General features: G+C 32.8%; 1 protein-coding gene across 1 annotated transcript; it reads left to right on the forward strand.

Moving 5' to 3' along the window:
* Nucleotides 1-1,208: 1,208 nt before the first annotated feature.
* Nucleotides 1,209-23,845, forward strand: LOC124973086 (coiled-coil domain-containing protein 138-like; the record flags this gene model as incomplete). The annotated part of the gene is given in 6 exon segments (XM_047537260.1): nucleotides 1,209-1,299; nucleotides 1,980-2,146; nucleotides 13,364-13,480; nucleotides 18,757-18,949; nucleotides 23,665-23,690; nucleotides 23,692-23,845. Coding segments are annotated over 6 exon segments (748 nt in total), but the record flags the coding sequence as incomplete, so codon positions are not given.
* Between the last annotated feature and the right edge of the window lie 1,349 nt (nucleotides 23,846-25,194).

Genomic DNA, 25,194 nt, shown 5'->3' on the forward strand with positions numbered 1-25,194 from the left:
AGAGGCTGCTCGCGGGTCGGAGCTCTCTGTTGGCTCGGGGACTTGTGACTCGCTCTGTGTAGAAAGGCTCTCACTGGGCGGTCTGCTCTGAGAAGCTAGCATTGAAAGGTGCCTCCTGCCGGAGGGGGCCGGGCTGCCTAGGGAAGTCCCTGGCTGCCCTGTCCTGGTCCCTGAAGCTGCTTGCAGGCCAGAGCTCCCATTGTTGAACATTTTAATGAAGTTCTTGTTAATCCGGTAAAGGGAAGAAAGATTGGAAAGAAAAACATTAGTCATTCACAGATGATATGATTATATACTTACATACATTACATAGATATCCAAGGAAGTATATAGACAATCTCTGAATGAATAAGCAAATTTAGCACTCTAGAAGTAAGATTACCATGTGAAAATCAAGTGTATTTTTATATGTCAACAGCAACAATGAAGTATTAAGTGCTATTTACTGAAAGATTCCATATGTAGTATCATAAAATTATAATTGATTACCCAGGAATAAATCTAAAGAAAGATGTGTAGGACATCTATGCTGAAAGCTTCAAACAGTAAATTAAAAAATAAAACATAAATGGAAGGATATGTTATGTTCATGAATGAAAGACTCATTGTTGTATACATTTCAGTTCTTTCCATTTATTAGATACATGTTACAATCTGGTTACTCATGGTACTGCACACTCAAGATTTGTACAATGTTATATTATATATATATATATATATGTATATATATGTATATATATATATATGTTCAATAGAAATTTTACTTGAAAAACATTTCTGACTACAGTAAGTGCCTTTAAGATGTTAAGGATCTTGTAAATTTTCTGTGGAATGAAGTAAACTTTCCTGGACATTACTAATGTTTAGGAGAATATAGTGATTTTTTAGCTGTGACCTATTTAATCATGAATGCTGCCTCTGTTTTGCTACATTGCTTGGTTAAGTAGACCAGATTGAGAAAATTGTTTAATATGAAAATGGTTTTAGTTTTATATTTGAAATATTTAACATTTTTCTCCCTAGTTAAATGAAGTAAGTGAATAAAACAGGAAGATGGAACTTCAGGCTAAAAGAGTTCAAGCTCATCTGGATAACTTATAGGTAGATTGTCTGCTCCTCACAACATAATTACATTTGGATTTGTTTACTTTTAATACAATCATTCTGTAATATATGGAGATGTACTATTGCAGAGGAAGTATGAATTTATGACAACACAGAGATTGAAAGAAGATTCCTATGCTGCTCATGAAATGCAAAGTGTAAAACAAGAAAAAGTACCAGTTTCTAAAACTTCTAAGATATTATGTGACTGAAAATTTCTCCAGAGACAAATTTATTTTGTCCTCTAGTCTTTTTCTTTCATTTAGCAAACATTCTTTTTGGTATTATTTTAGAGACAGATATCTCTAGAATATTACAAATACATTTCTATGTACAAAAAAAAATTTTAGCAGTGTTTCAGGTACAGTAACTCAAATCATAAGATCTTTTTGTTAATACTGACTTTATAATTTTTCACATCATGTTAATAGAATTTATAGTTATAAAGACAGAGAGTAACTTTTTTGGAAAGAAGTAAATATGAATTACCATAGTGGAATTTCTTTACCTTTGGAAACCTTCAGATTTATTAGAGTCTCTTAGATATATGATGAGTTATACTGTAGAGTTAAAGCCAATTTTACTTTTCTGTCTTATCAAACTTGAATCAAGAACTTTCATGAAAATTCTTTATTTTGTTAATAAAGTTCTGTTCTTTTACTTTCATTTTTATGAGTTTCTTGCTTATCTTAGCCAGCATTAATGTTTTCAATATTAGTTGGCCATATTTGATTTGGAATTTTTTTTACTTGTTTGGAGAAGCTCTGTCCTTAAAAAAATATCTAAAATATGCTAAAAGCATATTAGGTAAATTCTTCTATTCCTTTGTTGAGATTATAAATTGACATAATTGTTTGATTTAATTTTTGACATATAGATACCACTTAATGGGCAAGTATATGAACTTCTAATGGTCTTCATGGACTGGATTTCACACCATCACCTTAGCAAAGTAAAACATGAAGATTCCGGTATGGATGGTGAAAAGCCATTACTCAAATTTTCTTCTCAGCAAAATGATATTCAAGAAAATTGTATAAAGGTTTGTTTTTAAATTTGAATTATATGGTTCAGTAGATATGAAAATTAAATAAGGGAAAGTCTTGGATATCTCATAAGTGAAAAATATTGAATGTATTTTTGATAGAAAATTGACCACACTAATAGTCACTTCAAAAAGTTTCATTTTGGACCCTATCAAAACTAATTCACACTTATGTTTTTCTTAATGTGATAGGAATTTATCTTTTCAAAAGTAGAGATAAGACATTAGTGGTGAAATAATTGTATATTAGAATTATAAATATTCAGTGGAGTGGACAATTCCACCTATCCATAATTTTAGGATTCAGAACCTACTACAACCTACCTGGTCTTTTGGCATGAAGGGCTAAAAACATTTATTTTCAAGAGGATTCTAAAATCAAAGAGAAAGAACTTCTTTTATTACAGATATTAAATTGAATATTGATACTAATGATTTCTTAATAGGATAAAAGATCTTTAGAGATGGTTAGATTCCACAAGAAATACATGAAAAAATTGAAGAGTCAGAAGTATGAGTGATATTGGCTAAATTATATTGTTTTATTCTGTGTGTGCACAAATATGTAATAACAAATCCCATCATATATACAACTATATTAGTTAATTAGCTAATATATATATCATATATGCAATAATGAAAAAAATTGAAAAATGAAAAAAAAGAGGTGGAATTCAAGGAGTCAACCTATCATTATTTCTGTCTTTGACAATGAAAGACCATGTGTGATGGAATGTGGGTGACTTCTAGAAGCTGGAAATCACCCTTATCTTACAAGTTAGCAAAGAAATGGTGATCTCAGTTCTACCACTTCAAAGCATTGTATTCTGCCAACATCCTGAATAAGCAAGGAACTGGATTATCTCCAACCTCCAGAAAGGAACATAATTTCTGTAGAAATCATGATCATCATGATCAATGAAGTCTGAGATCCACATCAGACTTCCAGCCTACAGAACTATAACATAATAAGTGGACTATTTAATTAAGTTTGTGGTAAATTGTTATGGAAGTGATGGGGGACAAATGAACTTTTGTATAGAATTTTTATCACCTACATCAAGTATTCCCCTATGCCAATGCTAACCTTACCTTAGAATATTTGCTAATTAGGAAAGCCTGCAGTATTTAAGTTCTGCAGAGGAATTCCATTTTGTAGGACTAGGTGATGTGAAGGCACAGTCATAAGACATTAAATCTAACAATTGGCAATTTAAAAAAATGGAATCTGGATCATATATAACTGTACATCAGTTTAATGGCATTAGAATATAATATTTATAACATATTCCTTGGGATTTACTTTGTCATCATTAAAGATATTCCTTTTCATTTATTTTTATAAAAAAATGGGATACATGTTGTTTCTCTGGTTCTACATGAAGTAAACATGTACCATTTGTGTAATCATACATTTACATAGGGTAATGGTGTTTGATTCATTCTGTTATTTTTCCTTCCTCCCCACCTCTCCCACCCCTCTTTTCCCTCTATACAGTCCCTCCTTCCTCCATTCTTGCCTCCCTCCCACCCCCATTATGTGTCATCATATGCTTATCAGCAAGATCATTCGTCCTTTGGTTGTTTGAGATTGGCTTACCTCCCTTAGCATGATATTCTCCAATTTCATCCATTTGGCTACAAATGCCATAATTCTATTATTCTTTATGACTAAGTAATATTCCATTGTGTGTGTGTGTGTGTGTGTGTGTGTGTGTGTGTGTGTATACCAGTTTCTTTATGCACTCATCAATTGAAGGACATCTAGGTTGTCTTGATTTCATTGGGATTTGCAATTTTTGCTGAGCATAGATTCTTATATCTAAAATACTGTTTCAACTTACTAATTTGTTAATCAAGGTAAAGCAATCTTAAAGCTTAAGAAAAGTATTAATAGAATAAGAAAAGGGTAAATAGTACCAAATTAATGAATTACTGAATTGAATACTTATGGCCAACATAAGCAAGTATTCATATCATTCATATTTTCTGATTTTAAAATAATGCAACCCTTTTTAAAAAAAAAACTTTTTTCTTTGGTATGAGAATAAGAGGATTAAAATATAAACCTCTTTGGTGAGTCTTATATTTATTATAAGAATACAACTATAACTCAAATGTAATTTCAAAGAGTAATCTCTTTTTTATTTTTTTGTGGTCCTGGGGATCGAACACAGGGCCTTGTGCTCATAAGGCAAGCACTCTACCAGCCAAGCTATCTCCCCAGCCCAAAGAGTAGTCTCTTTAGAAATTAACCTTTGGATCCTTCTGACACATTTGGTTATGTATTTTATCACAGTTGTGACCCATTATTATTGAAGGATGGGTTTAATATTTTAAAATGCAAAAAGCCACTGCGAACTAAATGTGGTCAATTCAATGATCAGACTGGATATACCTTACAAAACTTAATTTTCTTGTGTGATTCAAAAATAGATGAGTGGGATATTTCCAGAGAAATTGAGAATGGAGGGCTGGGGATATAGTTTAGCTGGTAGAGTGCTTGCCTTGCATGCAAAAGGTCCTGGGTTCAATCCCCAGGACCACCAAAAAAATAAAAGGAAAAAAATTGAGAATGGAGAAATGTAGTAGCATGAAGTAGAATCTGCCAAGAATAGATGTATTACAGCTAATGGTTACAAAATTGTGGTCATAGGACTATGCATCAAGATGTTAAACTAGAAAGATCCAAACTCTCATAATCCCCTGGAAACACCAAATTAACTATAATATGTGGACCAGGACATGTTTGTGAGGACTCCAGAGACCAGTTGAAATGCTGTAGCAGACAGGTCAATGTGCAGCCAAAAAGGGAATCCATCAAAAGGAATAGGAAAAATTATGGAATTTTGCATGTCCATGTCCCCCCCCCCACAGTACAATGCAGCTGGAAGAAACTCCCATATCCCAGTTCCTCCTTTGGAATGGAAGCAAAAGAATGGACTGTGCAGTCAATATTTTGACTTGTCTGGAGGCTGCTCACAGTAGTGGTGTCTTGTCTTGCCTATTGGTTTTTGTCTTGCTGAAGTAAATGATGGCATAGTTTGGAAGCTGCACAAAACAGGTGAATGCTGTACCATGTTAAAGATTCAGAGATGTGTATTTTTGCACAAAGAAGTCAGAAGAATTATGGGCATCTGAGAAGAAATAAGAAAGGCTGAGGAATTCAAGACATTATAAAGTATACAGGCCTAGAGAAGACATATCTCTCAGAAAAAGTCTGAGAGGTCTTACAGTCTTTAGCCAGGATGATTGATGAAATTCTTCCCTGCATGAAGCTAGTTGTATAGACTTGGAAAGGTGGTTGTTTCTCAAATGCCCAAACTGGGGGTGGGGCATTGGGGTTGGTGAAAATCACAAGACATCCAAAGAAACAAGGACATTGGTTCAATCAAATGAACAAAAACCATGTTCCAGATACTGAACTTAAGGAAATTCAGCTCTCTGAAGTTTCTGAAAATTTTAAAACTGTCTTAAAGATACTCAGTGGATTAAGAGAACACAGATAAAACAAAATTGGGAAAATGATGTATGAACCAAGTGCGTATCAGCAAAAGGATGGAAATTATAAGAAAGGATCTGTTTTAGTCAGCTTTTTTACCACTGTGACCAAAAGACATGATGAGCAATTTTAGAGGAGGAAAATTTTAATTGGCACTCAAAGTTTTCAGAGATCTTGATTCATGGATAACTGACTGCATTATTCTGGGCCTGAGGTAAAGCAGAACATCATAGTGGAAGGGTGTGGAGGAGGCAAACTGCTCAGTTCATAGCAATCAGGAAGCAGAGAAAGCTGTACTTACCAGGGGGAAAATATACCCCAAAGGAACACCCCCAGTGACCTACTTCCTTCTCCAGCCACATCCTAAGTGCCTAAAATCACTACCCAGTTAATCCATCCAAGTGGATTAAAGTATTGATTAGGTTAATGCTTTTAAAACCCCATTATTTCACTGCTAAACTTAGTTGTATTGCCTTACACATGAATTTTTTGGGGGTATACTGCATATCTGAACATAACAGGAATACAATGTCTGATCTGAGAAATGCACTATTAGACTTGATCAAACAAAAGAAAGCATCAGCAAACTTGAAGACAGGTCATTTAAAATCAATTAAGAATGGTAAAAGAAAATGCAGAAGAAAGATAACTTAAAGGGCTCTTGGGATACTATCATGTGAACCAATGCACACAATATGGGAGTCACAAAAAAGAAGAGAGAGGGAGAAGAGTCAGAGAGCTTGGCTGTAGAACTAATGGCTGAGGAGTGCTTTTTCTGAGGAAAGAAATAGGCATCCAAATTCAAGAAGCTTAAGACATTCCAGGTAAGAACCCCAGAGAACTACATCAAGACACAATATAATCAAATTTTCAAGTCAAAGACAAAAGGATCTTAAAAGTCAAAGACAAAGTTGCAAGAGAAAAGCAACTTGTCACACACAAAGAAATCTGTGTAAGGATTTTATCAGATTTTCAGCAAAGCCCTTGCAAGCCAGAAGACATTAGAATAGCACATTCCAAGTGTGAAAGTTAAAAAAAAGACTGTCAAACAAAGTGTACTTTATTCAAAGAAGTTGTTCTTCAGAAATAAGGGAGAAATTAAGTCTTTCTTGGATAAACAAAAACATTAGAACTGCCCTACAAGAAGTTCTAAAGGGAATCCTTTAAGTTGAAATGTAATTACATTAGACATCAAATATAAAGCCATATGAAAACAAAATTCTCTGGTAAAGGTAAATATATGGACAAATATAGTAAGTAGCTCTATTGTAATTTTGGTGCAAAGCATGAACTCTGAAAACAATAGAGGATTATTAAAAGAAATTAATCCTTATCTGTAAGTTTTGAATTTATATTGTTTCATCCCATGTACAAAGCTGTCTTTTTCTATAAATAAATTTTTTTGTTTTGTTTGCATTGGGAGGGTGTAAAGGAATGCAGAATGTTTTATGAGTTTTGCTTCAGTGACTTTAGTACAAATTAAAAATTCTAAACTACAGTTAAAATAAAATAAAATAAAATAAAAAGTTCTAAATAATGAATAGACATGATCAAGAACACAATATTCTTGAGATGCCAGTACTCCTCAATTTAATCTACAGCATCATTATTTTCTTTATCAAAATCCCAGCTAGCTTCTTTGCAGAAATTGAAAGGGCAGTTCTGAAATTCATATTGAATTGTTGTTGACCCAGAATATCAACATCATGTTTAGAAAAAAAGTATACTTTCTTCCTATTTTTAAAATTAACTACAGCAATACAGTAGTAAATAGAGTGGTACTGGCTTGAGGTTGGACATAGTGATTAGTGGACTAGAATCAAAGTCAGAAGTGAACCTTCATGTTTACAAGGAATTTATTTTTGCCATAGTACTAAAGGAGGTCAGTGAGAAAAGGATAAATTTTCAAATAATGATGCTGAGACAGCTGGGTGACTGCATACAAAGAATGATTTACACTCCTGCCTTAAACCATATATTAAAAACCTACTGAAATTCATCAAAAGTCTCAATGTGTAAAGAGGTTAAAGTATAATTCTTGGAAGAAAACATCTAAGTAAATGTTTGTGACCTAGGATTTGGCAGTGTTTTCTTAAGTATAACAAAAAGCATAAGCAACTAAAGACAAAAACTAACAGAATAATTATACCTTTGAAAATAAGAATTTCTGTGCTTCAAAAGATATCAAGAGCTGGGGTTGTAGCTCAGTGGAAGTGAGCTACATGTGTGAGGCACTGGGTTCCATCCTCAGAATTACATATAGATAAATGAAGGTCCATCAAGAACCAAAAAAAAAAATTAAAAAGAAAAAGATATCAAGAAATTTAAAAAGACAACTCACTGAATATAAAAAATATTTTCAAATTACATTTTGAATAAGGTACTTCCATTCTGAGTATTTAAAAAAAACTGAGCAATAAAAATGCTTAATAAGCCCAATGAATTTGAATAGACATTTATGTATAAGAGATGTATAACTGGTCAGTAAGCACATTAAATAGTATTCACCATTATTAGTCATCAGGGAAATGTAAATGGAAATCATGATATACCACTTCACACTTACCAGAATGGCCTATATAAAAAAGTCACATGATTATAGATTTGAAGAAACTGAAACTCTTACACAGTGTTAATAAGATTATAAAATGGTATAGCTACATAGAGAGATAGTTTGGTTGCTCATTCAAAAAAGGATTGTCAGCAATTCTACTAGGTGTGTGGTAAAGAAAAATGAAGACATTTGTAGGCATAAAAATGTGTACATGATTGTTCATAGTAACATGACTTATAATAGCCAACAAATAGAACTAGCCCAAATATCAACCAACTAATAATCAATAGATTTTTTATATCTATTATAGTGTATTACTGTATTTATAATAATATTACTATTATTGAAAAGGAATGAAGTTTTATGCATGTTAAAACATGAATTTTAGCATTATGGAAATTCCTCAGAAAACTTAGAATGAACACACCATTTGACCCAGATATCCCACTTCTGCATTTATACCCAAAGTACTTAAAATTAGCATGCTACAGTAATGCAGTCACATCAGCATTTATAACTGACCAATTTGCAATAGCTAGATGGTGGAATCAGACTAGATGCCCTTCAATAGATGAATGGATAAAGAAACTATGGTATATATACACCATGGAATATTATTCAGCCATAAATAAGAATAAAATTTGCAGGTAAATGAATGGAGTTAGAAAATATCATGCTAAGTGAAATAAGACAATCCCCCCCCCAAAAAAAGGCCAAATATTTTCTTTGATAAGTGGTTAATGATATGTAATGGGGGAGGAGGTGGGGGAGCTGGTAAGAGAAGAACAGAGTAACGTTGGATTGTGTAGAGGGAAATGGGGAGAGGGGGTGGGGCAGGAAATATAGTGAACTGAGATAGACATCATTACCCTATGAAATGTATGATTACACAAATGTTGTGAATCTACAGCATGTACATAGAAATGAAATGTTGTTTCCCATTTGTGTACAATGAATCAAAATGCAGTCTGTAAGAAAAAACACCACAAATTTTGAAAACATTATAGTAAGTGAAAAAATTCATTCACAAAAGACTGTATGGTATGGTTCAATTTGTGTCAAAAATCAAGAAAAAGCTATAGACAGAAAGTAGTTAGTGGTTGACTGGGGGACTTGGGGTAAAGTGTTGGGATGATGCTAATTGTAAAATTATTTTTGGAGTTGGAAAATGTTTTAAAACTGGTTGTGGTGGTGGGTTGCACAATTTTATTAATATTCTAAAAATCACTGGATTATACATTGTAAAAGATTGGTTGTGGGTGAATAAGGTACTGAACCCAAATCCATTTACTCATCTCTGGTAAAGTCGATCAGTGAATCATGAAAAAGTAATTGGAGTGAGGAAGAAGATTTTTTCAGTAAGCCAGCAAAACTGAGAAGATGGTAGACTACTACCCCAAAAGATTATCTTGACACAAATTTCAGACTCCATTTATCTTTAGACAAGGGGAAAAGAGGGGGTAGTCTGGTTAGGAAGGGATTGATGACTGGGAACTTCTAGGCACCAGTTTAATGATCTGGAGTTGGATATTGCAAAATCTGGTAGTTGGCAATCTGTTCATCATGATGCCCCTGTAAAACTTAAAATGTCTTAGTTACCATTTTCTTGTTGCCTTTAGTGTTGAAATGGGAGGATAGACATTAGGGAAAATTTGGGGCAAATCAACCTTTTATGACCAGTTCTGAGCAAACATTCTTTAAGTTACTTATGTGTCTACATGTAGAGTTGAACAGAAACAATCTGACCCCAAAATTAAGGTAGCAAGGGAGAGAGATAAAGTGCAAAGGCAAAATTGCCAGAATTTTCACCCTGTTTAGTCACCCTTTGGACATCTGCTTAGGCCCAAGTGAACAGTTAGTGCTTTTCTTTCTTTTTTTTTTTTAGTCATAAATGGACACAATACCTTTGTTTACTTCTATGTGTTGCTGAGGCTAGAACACAGTGCCTCACATGTGCTAGTCAAGTGCCCTACCACTGAGCCACAACCCTAGTCCAATAGTTAGTTCTTTTGACAAAAGCAGCCTTCAAGTCCTTGAAAGTTAATATAGGCAACAGTTGTCATCATAAACCCACATGTCATAGGCACTATCTACAGCAGAACTAGGGGAAGACTAATAATATATTGATCAGTTCTCTGATTTGACCTTCAAAATTGGTGATTTTTAAAGTCAACTGGAAGTAAGTGAAGCTGGAGAATTTATTTAGATTTTCCCTCAGTTACAAATTATGTCTCAAAAAAGCTATTGCTAAAAAACCCACTACCACAACCAAAACAATATAACCAGGGTTACCTGGTACCAGGCTACATGGTCTTTGTGTCTCCTAAGTCTCTATATTTTGGACACTTTAACATCTCCTTTCTCCCCCTCTTCATGTTTTATGTTATTATGTTGAAGAGTCTGATTTGTTGAATATCTTTTAGTCTTAATTATTCTGAATGCTTCCTTGTAGAGTTATGTAACCTGTTTCCTGGAAGGAATGCTTTATAGTCACTCACATATTAAAATGAGGTGGGAGAGTTTAACACATAAGATTTTATTGAGATTATGATCTTAACACAATATGTGGTTATCAAATTGCATTTATTCATGAAAGTATCCATAAAAGTACTATTTGGGCATTTTTCAAATTATGAAATGTCTGTAATTTTTTCTTTTTTGATTGAGGTTTTATTGTTTGAATTATAGGAAATGGTACCTTAACAATAGTAGGAAGCCAGTGAAGAACATTGAGGGAGAAAATAGTATCAGTTTTATTCTTTCAAAGGATTGTGCTGACTGTTACATGGAGTCAATCACGTGTCTGTGATGGGAGAATAATTAAGAAACTCTTAAGTAATTAATGAGAAATAAGGTAGCAATTTGGATTGGGATGGTTGGTATAGAATTAGAACTGAACTGTTTTGAAAGGAGATAAATTTGAAGGGACTTGTTAATGGATTCCATGTAATAATTGAAGAGTCAAAGTTGACTTTCAGGTTTATGACTTTTGCAAAAGTATGAGTGTTGATAGCAGTAACTCAGAGTAGGAACTATTGGGCGGGGGGGAATCTCAGTATGTAGGGGAATCTGACAAGTTTCTTTTGGATATGTTGAGTTTGAAATGACTTTGAAACAGCAAAATGGATTGTGTCTAGAAGATATTGACATGAGAGACCCAGAACTCTTGGAGAAGTTTGATATGTTTGCATATATATATTAGTCATCAATTTATAGTAGCTAATCTTGAATCTTGAGTAACTCTAATATTTAATAGTCAGGCAAATGAGAATAAATAAGCAAAAGAGACTGGTAAGTAATAGCCAGAGAAGTAGAAGGGAAACCAGGAGAAATTGATGTCACAGAATCTGAAGAGGGAGAATATTTCAAAAGGCGGAAGTACCACATCTTGCTTCAAGAGATCAAATATGCACTTTGAAACTAAGGTTTATTTTTATAACTTATTAGTCATGTCTGTGGTTGTATATATGATTTTTTATCCTGGATTTGCTTTACTTAGTTTATCAGTAATGTGTTTCTATTTTCTCATTGTAATTTTTTTTTGTACCAGGAATTGAACTCAGGGGTACTTGACCACTGAGCCACATCCCCAGCCTTATTTTGTATTTTGTTTAGAGACAGGGTCTCACTGATTTGCCTAGTGCCTCACTTTTGTGGAGGCTAACTTTGAACTCAGGATCCTTCTGCCTCATCTCCCAAGCTGCTGGGATTACAGGCACACACCATTTGTATTCTTTTATGATATTCTCAGTCAGATGCAGATAAATGAGAAAGCAGAGAGGCTCAAAGGAAAAAAAAAACAAGAGTTTACATATTCACAGGCCTTAGAGACAGAAGTCACTGCAGGTTATACAGAGTCACATGAGAAACACCAGAGGGGTCAAGAGGCAGAAGACAGAAACAAAGGGAAAGCATTAGAAGGGAAGGACTAAGCAGGGTGAATAGGAGTAACTGACTAGAATAATTTTCCTAAGGCATGGATCACACAGAGGAAGTTTGACTCTGGATTGGTTAGATCAAAGGCATCATCAAGTATGCTTTTTGTTGTCTCAAAGAATTGGCTAGCTCAGGGAGGGGCAGTCTTTCCCTAGTTAGAAGGCCTTTTTAAAGATATTGAAACATCATAATACATATACAGGAAATAAGTATACATACAATACATTCATAATGTTTAGTCCATTGGATGTAAAGTTAACTTAAAATTTCCCTTAAAATTAACCATTAAGTTATTTCCAGATTTATGCTGTTATAAATTAATATCTTTGTACATGTGGTTTTGCAGGGGTATATTTTAGGTGATTTCTTAGATTGATTAAAATTCCTGAAGTAGTGTTATTTTATCAGAGTATTAGGATATATCTTTATGGTCTTTAAAGTCATTTAGCAAAATGACCTACTTTTCAAGCAAAGGTCATCAGCAACCTTTTAAATTTTTAAATTATTTTCACAAATTGACATTAATTATGATAATATAAATGTGTAAAGAAGAAAGTAAATACTACTCAAGTTATTAAAATCCATCTGTTAATATTTTTAGAAAATATTCTTTCACATATCTTTTTCAATATAAATTTAAATAAATATTTTATATAAATTGGATTCTTTATTATAGTTGCTATGGAATGTTCTATGATAATAAGAATAATTCTAGGTTATCATTTTTAAAGGATATATGTTTATTTTATCAATTAAGCCTCAAAGAATATGTATATTAAGGTAAAACTTTTTAAATCCCTTGATGTGCTATTGCTGGATGAAAGCAAATATGCATACTTAAGTTTTTTGATGGAATAGTAACTGGGGATTGAATCCAGGAGCACATTAGCACTGAGCTATATCACAAGACTTTTCTGCTTTCTATTCTCCCAACAGACTCTCACTGCATTGCTTATAATCCCACTGAATTTCTGAGGCTGCTCTGAACTTACAATCCTCTTGCTTCAGCCTCCCAGATCACTGGGATTCAGGCACTTGCATTGTACCCAGGACATACTTAAATTTTCAAGTGCACAATGCAAAATTCTGTAGCATATGGGAATTTTGAGTTATTTTTATTAGAAATTATTTTTTCTTCAGTTAATTTTTGGAAAATTTTGGTAGTTAATTCCAGATATCTAAAACTGCTGCATCTTTCTATTTTTTATCATTTTATGTTTATCTTTTACCTATGATGACAGAGCAGCTACAGTGGATGCCATTTGTGAATGCCAAACTTCATAAGCCTTTTGTAAAATTTACATATTGGTCTCTATGGCAGCTAGATGGTGGAACACAGGTAAATGACTATAGAAACTTATTTTCAGGTAATACTTCATTTAGTTTTAGTTTCCTTGATTTTGTTTATATGTATAATCTTCTGTATTTATAAAATATCTTGCAGAGATTTTGATAAGAATAGCATTAAACTTGTATATCAAATTGAGAATTGACTTTTTATTGTGTTGCATCTTCCAATTTATGAACACAAACCATCTCCTCACGTATTTAGAACTTTAATTTCTTTCATTGGCACTGTAGTTTTTTGCATAGAATTCCTCTTTATGAGTTTTCAGCTGAGTATTTACTTTTATGTGATTTTAATTAGCATTCTTTTAAATTTTGATGTCCATATATTTGTCAATATAGCATATAAAAATATAATTGATTTTTTTGTTGTTTTTGTTGTGTCCTGTGACTTAGACCTTAGTAGTTTTAGAAATTTCTTAAGAGACTTCTTGGGATTTTCTACATTGTCATCTTATCTCAAATATAAACATGGTGGCTTTTGTTTCTGTTTTCCTTTTTAATATGTATACCTTTAGTTCCTTTTCATGGTTTATTGCATTAGCTAGAATTTCTAGCACTATACTAATTGTACATGGTGGTGAGAGCAAATATCTTTGCCTTGTTCTCAACCTTAGGGTATTTCATGAAATAGAAGAGGAGTGAACCCTCCCAAACTCATTCTATGAAGCCAATATTATTCTGATACCTAAACTAGACAGAGACACATCGAGGAAAGAAAATTTCAGACCAATATCCTTAATGAACATCAACGCAAAAATTCTCAACAAAATTTTAGCAAATCACATACAAAAACATATTAAAAAGATAGTGCACCATAATCAAGTGGGTTTCATCCCAGGGATGCAAGGTTGGTTCAACATCAGGAAATCAATTAATGTAATTCACCATATCAATAGACTTAAAGTCAAGAATCACATGATTATTTCAATAGATGCAGAAAAAGCATTTGATAAAATACAGCACCCCTTCATGCTCAAAACACTAGAAAAAATAGGGATAGTGGAAACATTCCTTAACATTGTAAAGGCCATCTATGCTAAGCCCATGGCCAATATCATTCTAAATAGTGAAAAACTGAAAGCATTCCCCCTAAAAACTGAAACAAGGCAGGGATGCCCTCTTTCACCACTTCTATTCAATATCATCCTTGAAACTCTAGCCAGAGCAATTAGACAAACCAAAGAAATTAAAGGGATACCAATAGGAAACAAAGAACTCAAACTGTCCCTATTTACTGATGATATGATTATATACTTAGAGGAACCAGGAAATTCCACCAGAAAACTTTTAGAACTCATAAGTGAATTTAGTAAAAGTAGCGGGATATAAGATCAATGCACATAAATCTAATGCATTTTTATACATAAGTGATGAATCTTTGGAAAGAATAATTAGGAAAACTACCCCATTCACAATAGCCTTGAAAAAAATAAAATACTTGGGAATCAATCTCACAAAAGAGGTGAAAGACCTCTACAATGAGAACTACAGAACACTAAAGAAAGAAATTAAAGAAAACCTTAGAAGATGGAAAGATCTCCCATGATCTTGGATAGGAAGAATTAATATTGTCAAAATGGCCATACTACCAAAAGTGCTATACAGATTCAATGCAATTCCAATTAAAATCCCAATGACATACCTTACAGAAATAGAGCAAGCAATTATGAAATTCATCTGGAAGAATAAAAAACCCAGAATAGCTAAAGCAATCCTCAGTAGCAAGAGCGAAGCAGGGGGTATTGCAATACCAGATCTTCAACTCTACTACAAAGCAATAGTAACAAAAATGGCATGGTATTGGTACCAAAATAGACAGGTAGATCAATGGTACAGAATAGAGGACATGAACACAAACCCAAATAAATACAATTTTCTCATACTAGACAAAGGGTCCAAAAATATGCAATGGAGAAAAGATAGCCTCTTCAACAAATGGTGCTGGGAGAATTGGAAATCCATTTGCAACAGAATGAAACTAAACCCATATCTCTCACCGTGCATGAAACTAAACTCAAAATGGATTAAGGACCTCAGAATCTGACCAGAGATCCTGCAGATTATAGAAGAAAAAGTAGGTCCAAATCTTCAACATGTTGGCTTAGGACCAGGCTTCCTCAACAGGACTCCCATAGCTCAAGAAATAAAACCAAGAATCAATAACTGGGATAGATTCAAACTAAAAAACTTTCTCTCAGCAAAGGAAACTATCAGCAATGTGAAGAAAGAGCCTACAGAGTGGGAGAAAATCTTTGCCAATCATACTTCAGATAGAGCACTAATCTCCAGAATCTATAAAGAACTCAAAAAACTCTACACCAAGAATGAAAATAACCCAATCGACAAATGGGCTAAGGAAATGAATAGACACTTCACAGAAGAAGATCTACAAGCAATGAACAAACATATGGAAAAATGTTCAACATCTCTAGTAATAAGAGGAATGCAAATCAAAACCACCCTAAGATTCTATCTCACCCCAATTAGAATTGCGATTATCAAGAATACAAGAAACAACAGGTGTTGGCGAGGATGTGGGGAGAAAGGTACGCTCATACATTGCTGGTGGGGCTGCAAATTAGTGCAGCCACTCTGGAAAGCCGTGTGGAGATTCCTTAGAAAATTGGGAATGGAACCACCATTTGACCCAGCTATCCCACTCCTTGGCCTATACGCAAAGGACTTAAAATCAGCATACTACAGACATACAGCCACATCAATGTTCATAGCTGCTCAATTCACAATAGCCAGATTGTGGAACCAACCTAGATGTCCTTCAATTGATGAATGGATAAAGAAGCTGTGGTATATATATACAATGGAATATTACTCAGCCATAAAGAATGATAAAATTATGGCATTTGCAGGCAAATGGATGAAATTGGAGAATATCATACTAAGTGAGATAAGCCAATCTCAAAAAACCAAAGGATGAATGATATCACTAATAAGTGGATGAATACACATAATGGGGGGTGGGAGGGGTTAGTATTAGGATTAGAGTTAGGGTTAGGGAGGGGGGCAAGAATGGAGGAAGGAAGGAGTGTATAGAGGGAAAAGAGGGGTGGGAGGGGTGGGGGGAAGGGAAAAAATAACAGAATGAATCAAACAACATTACCCTATGTAAATTTATGATTATACAAATGGTATGCCTTTACTCCATGTACAGAGAAACAACATGTATCCCATTTGTTTACAATAAAAAAAATACAAAAAAAAGAACTTTATATTTTTAGAGTAGATCTGCTGATGACAGATCCTCCTGATTTCTTCATTTTGACATCCTAATTTTCCTTTCATTTTTAAAGGATATTTGCACTGGGAATTGGATTTTGGGTGAGAGTCTTTTTTTTTTTTTTTTTTGCTCCAACTTTTGGCTTTTTAGAAATGCGCCAGTTCCTTCTCACCTCCATGGTTTCTGATAAGAAATCTATTGTCATTTGAGTTATTTTTCCCATACATATAATATAGAGTATCATTTCTCATTTCTCTTTCTCCCTTTTTTTTTTGCTAGTTTTCATAAGTTTGACAATGATAGGTCTTAGTGTTGGTCTCTTTGGATTTATCCTTTTTGGGATTTGTTCAACTTCTTTAATCTCTATGTGTATTTTTTCCCATGTCTGGGAAGTTTTTAGCCATTGTTTCTCAAGTATTTTTTTAGCTACCTTATTTTGCTTTCCTTTGAGGATTCTATGACATGACTATTAAATTTCTTGTTATACTCTTAGCTCCTCAACATCATATTTATTTGTTTTTCAGTTTAGTTTGGTTGTTCAGATGAACTATTTTCTGTTTCTTTACTTTCTAGTTAACTAATTCTTTCTCTATGCCCTCCATACTGCTGCCCGGACTGTGTTTATTATTCTTGTGTTCATTGTATTTCCAGTTTTAAAATTTCCACTTGGCTTTTCTTCTATATTTTCTTTGGTAAGATTTCCAGTTCTTCAATGAGATTTTCTAAAAGTGTTTATAAATGCTCATTTTATCAGTGCTGTGTTAAATTCTTTGTTGGATAATTGTAATATTTTGTCATATATTGGGATTGGCAGGTATTGATTCTCTTTTTTCATTTGGTTTTGAGACTTTCCTTATTTTTGGTGTGGTGAGCATACATTTTCATCCAATATCGGTTGCAGATATTGGTGAAGCCTCAACAATAGTTTAAAAAATTAAATTTTTTGTTTTTTTTTTACTTTTTTTCAATTAAAGAGAAATAGTGTCCACACACTTATTTGAAAAGTAAAGAACAATTTATTTTCCTATTATAAAAGTAGTATAAAGCATAAAAAAAATTTAAACAAAAATAAGTAGAATTCACTAGTCTTAAAATATTTAATTTTAAATTGAGATTTAAATCTCATGTATTACTTTTTCCTAATGATATTATACTATTATTAGCAATGTATTTGAATTAGATTACACTTCTTCTACCACCCAGTCATTTGGTATTTGATACTCACAAAGTCTCAGTATATTTGTTTATAATTTAAAAGTTGAAGCTTGTTGTATGCATTGCAGGATCAATATTGAGTCAGGAATTGTTCACAAATCCCCATTCAGAGGCAGGTAAGTACTATAAACTCACTGACATGGGATTGAAGAATTAGAATCTTAACAAAGGAAAGTTTAAGTTATTTCTTAGTCTGGCTTAGCAAAGCATACTCTGCAGCAATCTGAAATGGTTTTCCTTCATTGGATTCTTGGTGAATATATGGAATACCACTAGAATCTTTTATATTAGAGGTAATTTTTTTCTATGCCATTAGTCCTATTTTGCCGATTTTTTGTTTCAGTTTGTTCTCCATGTGAATTTTCTATGATTCTAACCTAGTGTTTTAATCTTTTGAAATTGTTCAGTTTTCAGCATCACTGAGGACATTTATAGTCAGATTAAACTGAAAATAGTGAGATTAGAGATGGTCATTTCCTAACCAAATAGAGTAAGATACACCTGAGAAACTGGTAGTAAGTGATGGTGGAGCAATGGTGAACAGAAAACAGGCAGTCCACTTCTCTTCCTTTGATAATTCTCTGTTCCAGAAATATAACTTGATCTTATGTTTTTACATGTTTTAGAAAAATACACATACTTAAGTTTCTTTTCAGTTGATTGTAACCTTCCAGTCTTGCATGTTTTTGATTGTTTTATTTTTTTAATTAACAAGAAATTCATTTACTTTTAGTTCATTTATTTGATTGCAGTATTTAAAATAAATGTTTCCTGAGTATGAGCAAATACACGAAGATTGTACATATTTTTAATAGCATTCAATCTTGACATCAACATTGAGAAGACTGGGTGAAGATATATTTAAAGGTGTGGTAATTAAAAGAATTCAGGATAATTCTTCAGAATATTCTGTGGAAAATAAACCAAAGACAGCCACTGTCTTCAAGAACTCCAATTTGCCATTGAGATTTTTGTCAATCTTAGTTGTTCTTAAGACAGTCACTCAAGGTAAGCTTTCAAGCATGCTTCCAGAATAATTTTTAGTAACTAGGAGAGATAACCATGTAATAAAGCAATTATTTTATAATCAAATATGTTTTAAATTTTCAGCATGAGATTTTGGCTTATTTCATAATGGTGGCACATTATTTAAAATCAAATTTTATTTGATAAATTTGAGAGAACAAAGTCTTTTGTATTGTTTCTTCTTCCCAGAAGCCTGTGTTGATCCTCTTAGATCATGTTCTAATAGCACCCTTCACTTACAATTGTTGTCTTATTTGCCTCATAAATTGGAATTGCTCATTTTCTATTTTCTGCTAGACAACCGAGTTGGCAAACTATAGCTTATAGAGCATATCAGATCCACCATCTGTTTTGTTAATAAAATTTTCTCACCCAGTCATTCTTGTTCACAATGTCTTATCTATGACTCTTTTTGTCTTTGAACAGCAGAGCTGAGTAGTTGTCAACAGAGACTGTGTAGCCTCTAAAATTTATAAAATTATTACCTGGCCCTATACCTTAAAAGCTTATCATTCCTGCATTAATTAGCTTACTGAGGATAAAAACTTATTTTGTTTATCCATCCATACCTAGCATAGTGCTTGGTATATAAGAATAAATTTATTGATATATAAGAGTATATCAATTAAATATAATGCTACATGCACAAAACCTGGGCTCAATCCCCAGCAGTGCAAAGAAAAGAATAAATGAAGGGAGGATGTGGCAAAAGAGAGAGAAAGAAGGAAATGCTTCAACTAAAGATGACCATAATTTTTCCCTCCAGTACAAGGGATTGAAACCAGGTGTGTTCTACCCCAACCCCTTTTATTTTTTATTTCAAGACAGTATCTCATTAAGTTGCCATCTTTGACTCAAATTTGTGATCCTCCTGTCTCAGCCTGTAAATCAGGAACTGTAAATCCTCAGTTGCTGGGATTTACAGGTGTGTAGTTTAATTATATGTAATGTCAACTTAATTGATATACTTTAATTTATTACCTGTAACCAGTTGTCATTCTGAATCATTAAATATGAGAATTTTTGTTAAAGTGAGTAATGCCAGTGTAGTCAAGAAATAAATGTATCAGTTTTATATCTATTGTGTTTGCTAAATTATATGAGTCAGAATGGTGGTTTCTTTAAATGGGCAATGACAATAATTTAATTTGGCTACTTTACCTAAGTATGTTCTGTGTCATTACTCCCAGTGATAAGTGAACTAATGAAAAAACAAAGTCATAATTCTGCCTTCTTAGTTATTTTTGCTTGGTTTCTGCTCTCAAAATTATGATAGACTGGTAACTGTTTGAAAGATCATTTATGAGCCAGGCATGGTGACTCATGCCTGTAATCCCAGCAACTCAGGAGGCTGAGGCAAGAGGATCACAAATTTGAGGCAGACTCAGCAACTTAACAAGAACCTCAGTATCTTAGCAAAACCCTGTCTCAAAATTAAAAAGGCATGGGCATACTCAGTGGTAAATTGTCCTGAGTACAAACACTAGTATCAAAAAAAGAAAAAGAAAAAGAAAAGAAAGGCACAATTAGCCCAAAGTAAAGTTTACTGAAGGCCTATTTCAAGAACTTATGTGTTTATATGCACAAATAGCTGAATAAAGTTTTATCAGAACATAGCCACAGTTTTAAAAATGTACATGTTCATCAGAGATCCAGTAAGGTTGATATCAGAAAATCAGTGCCACATTAGTACAAGAAAAAATTTAACCATTAATAATTTAATTAAGAAAATTCAAAATCATTTATCAACATATAGCACAGTTTGATAAACTATCATTTTCATTCTTGATAACTGTAAAAAGGCAAAAATACAGTAAGGAATATTTATTTAAAATGGGGAAATAACAGAAGGGAATTATGTGCTCCTTGTCACCATTTTTGTTCAGTACATTATTGGACATTCTGCTCATCTTTAAAGAGTCTTGAAGTATGACAATTAGAAAAGAGTAAAGAAACTGTGAATTCAAGGATGCATATTTATAAAGCCTAAAACAACCAATAAAAGAGCCAGTGAGGGGTTGGGGTTGTGGCTGGGGCTTGAATTGTGGCTCAGTGGTAGAGCACTCACCTAGTATATGTGAGGCACTGGGTTTTGTTCTCAGCATCACATATAAATAAATGAATAAAATAAAGGTCCATCAACATCTTAAAAATATATATTTAAAAAAGAGCCAATAAAAGGAAAGAGGTATAGCTAAAATGCCAACAAAGGAGATAATAAACACCTTAATTAAAAGATTAGTAAGGTTGTCTGATTGGATGACCAAGTAACTTCCAGAGTGAAGACTATTATTGCAAATGAGGGTCATCTCATAGTGATTAAGTGGTCTTATTATCAAGAAAACATCATAGTCCTTTATGTACCAATAACATGAAGCAAAAACTGATAGAACTGAAAAAACAAACCATTGCTTTTTAATTTTGAAACAAGGTTTACTAAGTTTCCCAGACTGAATTTGAATTTACAATCCTCCTACCTCAGCCTCCTGAATCACTGGAATCATAGGCATGTGCCTCCACATGCAGCTATATTAAATTCTAACTTAATAGTAGCTATCTATTATCAGTATCAATAGACTTCATTATTGTTTATATTATTTAACTTTTAAGAGTTGAATTAAAGTATATTAGATCACATTAGCTGTCTATGGCTATACAAAAACCTTTTATTTACTAGCTCACAATTTTTTGGATTGATAATTTGGGATGGACTCAACTGACAGGTGTTTTGGGTTGGGCTCCCTGTTCTTCTTGGTTGGCCTTTCTCCCACGTTGCCTATTCACATGTGGCACAAAATTTGGCAATGCAAGAGCTCTTGAGGCTAAGATCCTGAGCACACAGCATCATTTCTTCTGCACCTTGTTAAGAGCATAGAGTCAGCCTAGGCTCAGAGCTGGGCAGCGGAGCTCATCTGTAGATGGCAATTGTGGCAGAGCTTCTAATTGCTTTTTAAAGCTGCCATATAGACTAAATAAAGGAAAATTTTATCTTACACTGATTAAGATCAACAGATTGACTTTGGTTAAAGAATATAAATGTAACATTTCAATGACAGGACTTTGTTAAAAGACTCAATAATATAACAAATTTAGAAAAATAAATGTTTTGAAATAGTTAAAATTAATATTTTAAAAATATTCTTTTGGAAGATAAATTGTTCTTGTTTTTATAAATAGCTTCACTACTGAATAAATTCAAATGAGAACATAATTTATCTCTAAGTTTGTTCTTGAAAAAAGTAGTCAAGTACTATTTTTTACTCATAAAACTCTTAAAGAACAATTTCTTCAACTTATAAATTTTAAGAAAAATCCCATATATCATTCAGCCTATGTAAAAGTTAGATGATATATTAATAAGTGAAGCAATTTGTATTAGATGCAGCAGGTCGTGCTGTGATAAAAATTTTGTTTCTTATAGAGTTTATACTTAATGTATACTCTACTTGTGTAATTGCTAAATATATATTTATGTATATATATTCTAAACAAGGCAAATATAAACAATCTAGCAACTTTGTTCTACTATTCTTTATTTCCAGTGTTTATTTTTTAGCTACAAAATTAAGTATAGTAATGTTAATGTTCCTTGAACTAAATTCTACAAAAAGAGAAAGGAGTACACTATAAAGGGATCCAGAGGCACAGATCATTTTTTCTTAAAATATTTCAATATGTATTTTAATTTCATCTGAGTTACTCTAACTTCTCATTCTTAATAACTAGGGTTTAGCTTTTTCCTTAATATTTATATAAGAAAATTCAACCCAAAAACCAAGAAGATAATAAATGTCATTTGGTGATTCTGTTATACTTTAGTGTATTCCAAGTCATTAAAGTAGAAATCTCAATAGAAAAAAAAGTAACTCAGTATTATATGAACAGTATGAACATTTTAAAATTCCTTTTAATAGAGTTTTGAATGGAGAATTGTAGAAAACTGTTGTTAAGAGTAGTGACTTGGGTTTGTTTGTCATATTGAAGTATAATAATACAAGTATCTAATACTTTATGTACATTGATTCTAAGTAAATTAGTGCTTTTCAATTCTGACTTTAGAAGCTTCCCAGGTACCTGTGGAACATCTTTAAGAGAATTCCAGGCAATCTAATCTTAGAGGTGTCTTTATAGTGCTGGCCTTGGAAAAATCTTGCCATTCTTATTTACAGATATATCAAGAAAAGTAACACACCAGAGCATATCTAAACTTCTGAAGTTGTCTTTCAGTGGTCTAATATACAATTTTTAGCCAAAGACAGAAATCCTTGTTTAAAATCCATTTGACAAGTTTATATAAAGGTACATTTTGAAATAACAATTAAGAAATAATTAAAGTAATGCTGTTCAATTTTTGGGAAGCATATTACAGTTGTAATCAAATATAGAAAATAAACTCTCCTCATTGTATTTAATATAAACCAAGTTTTATTTCTTCATACCAGAAAGAAATAGGTCTTATTTGTTGTTTCAGTATGAAATTTAAAGGAAATTTACCCTGTCAAGATGTAATGCCTTTTCTTTCCCTTTCCCACTGAGTTCTAACAAATTAAGGGGAAATTAATCTAAGTTTAATCTGTGATCTCTTGTCATTTAGTTTTTGTTTCTATTTTGGTTTTGTTAAAGAGATGATGCTCTTTTTATCTTTCTGGTTACCAACTTGACCACTGAAATGCAGATGATTTCACATTGTTTTTCAGCTGCTTACCTGACTCAGGCATTTCGTTCTTTCTCTCTGTTTGGATTTGAAGACAGATGAAGGGAAAACATTGTTTTTGCAGTTTCAAGCAGTTCCAGTAATATTAGGTCATTTGAGAATATCCAGTAAAGGACTCCTATCCAATGTCATTGATAGTTTGCTTCAGATGACAGTAGAATCTAGTAAGTCATTAAATGTTATAAATGTGAAAAGAATCAAACTGCAATGTTTTTCTATTCTCTTCTAGTCTGTAACTTCACATATCAGAGTGAAGTGACTTTACATACCAGACACTATTTTATTTTTTTAATTTAATATGTGTTATAATTTATATAAATTTAATTATAATTTGTAATTTAAATTCTTAAAAATAATTTTGAAATTTGTATAATTGAATCAGCAACATCATTAAGAGTTAAAAACCCTGGCTGGCATTGTGTCTCAGTGGTAGAGCACTTGCCTAGCATGTGTGAGGAGGAACTGGATTTGGTTCTCAGCACCATATAAAATTAAATAAAGATATTGTGTCCCTACAACTAAAAAATGTAAAAACAAATAAATGTTCATCAACAACTAAAAAAATCTTTAAAAAAAACCAAAAAATTTCTAAACCTTTGTCTAGATGTTCATTAATAGCACAATTTCTAGTTGTCATTTTTTTATGGGTACACGGCAAATGTTACATATTTGAGTCTCTTTCTCTATTCTCTTTAGTCCTGTTGTCCTAACAGATCTAATCATATAATCCTTGTTTTCTCCAGGGGAGTGAGATTATCAAATATATCTTTAGCTAAAGTGAGAATAATGACAGAGAGTTGTACCTGTTCTTGCCTGTTCTTCTTTACTGTTTTCTTGGAAGAATTGAGAGCAGGGCAGCAATATTTTGGCGGCATATGTGGCTAATCTGTTTAGCTTACATTTGTGATATTTTTATGGTCTGTGAGTTTCATCTTTGTAACTTTTCTATTTAACACATATTACATAGAAATTCTGAACATAAATGATTTAATTGGATATTGCTCTTTGAATCTCCTGTAACCTCTTGACATGTGACAAGTAGCCATTTTGCTTAAATAATTCTTTTTCATTTGTAGTGTTCTATTTCCTTTACAATACTTCTAAAAATAAAATGTTTATGCCTTCCAGAGGTGGAATCTCAAATTAGAATGTCATTGCCCCTCCTGATAGTAAGTGACCTTTGAATTCGATGCTGCTGTGGTTAGCTCCCTAGTGGTTGAGTAGAAAGCATGGGTATGCACATTTGATGTATGGCTTCACGTTTTCAATTCATTTCTGTATATAGTCCTGCTTTTCTTTGAAGTAGGCCTGGTAGGGAAACTGAAGCCTAAAACAATTGGGTAACTTTTTCAGGGTGCCCACAATATGCAATGTAAAACTGAGTCTTTGCCTCTATACATGAGGTTTATTCTACCAGAGCAGTGTAATTGGATTTCCAAGGTTTGTTTTTTTCTCCTGCTCCAAAATATCATTTGTTTTGTGATATATTTTATCAATATATATAGCCATTGTT

This window comes from Sciurus carolinensis (assembly GCF_902686445.1).
Source record: "Sciurus carolinensis chromosome 14 unlocalized genomic scaffold, mSciCar1.2 SUPER_4_x, whole genome shotgun sequence".
NCBI lineage: Eukaryota > Metazoa > Chordata > Mammalia > Rodentia > Sciuridae > Sciurus > Sciurus carolinensis.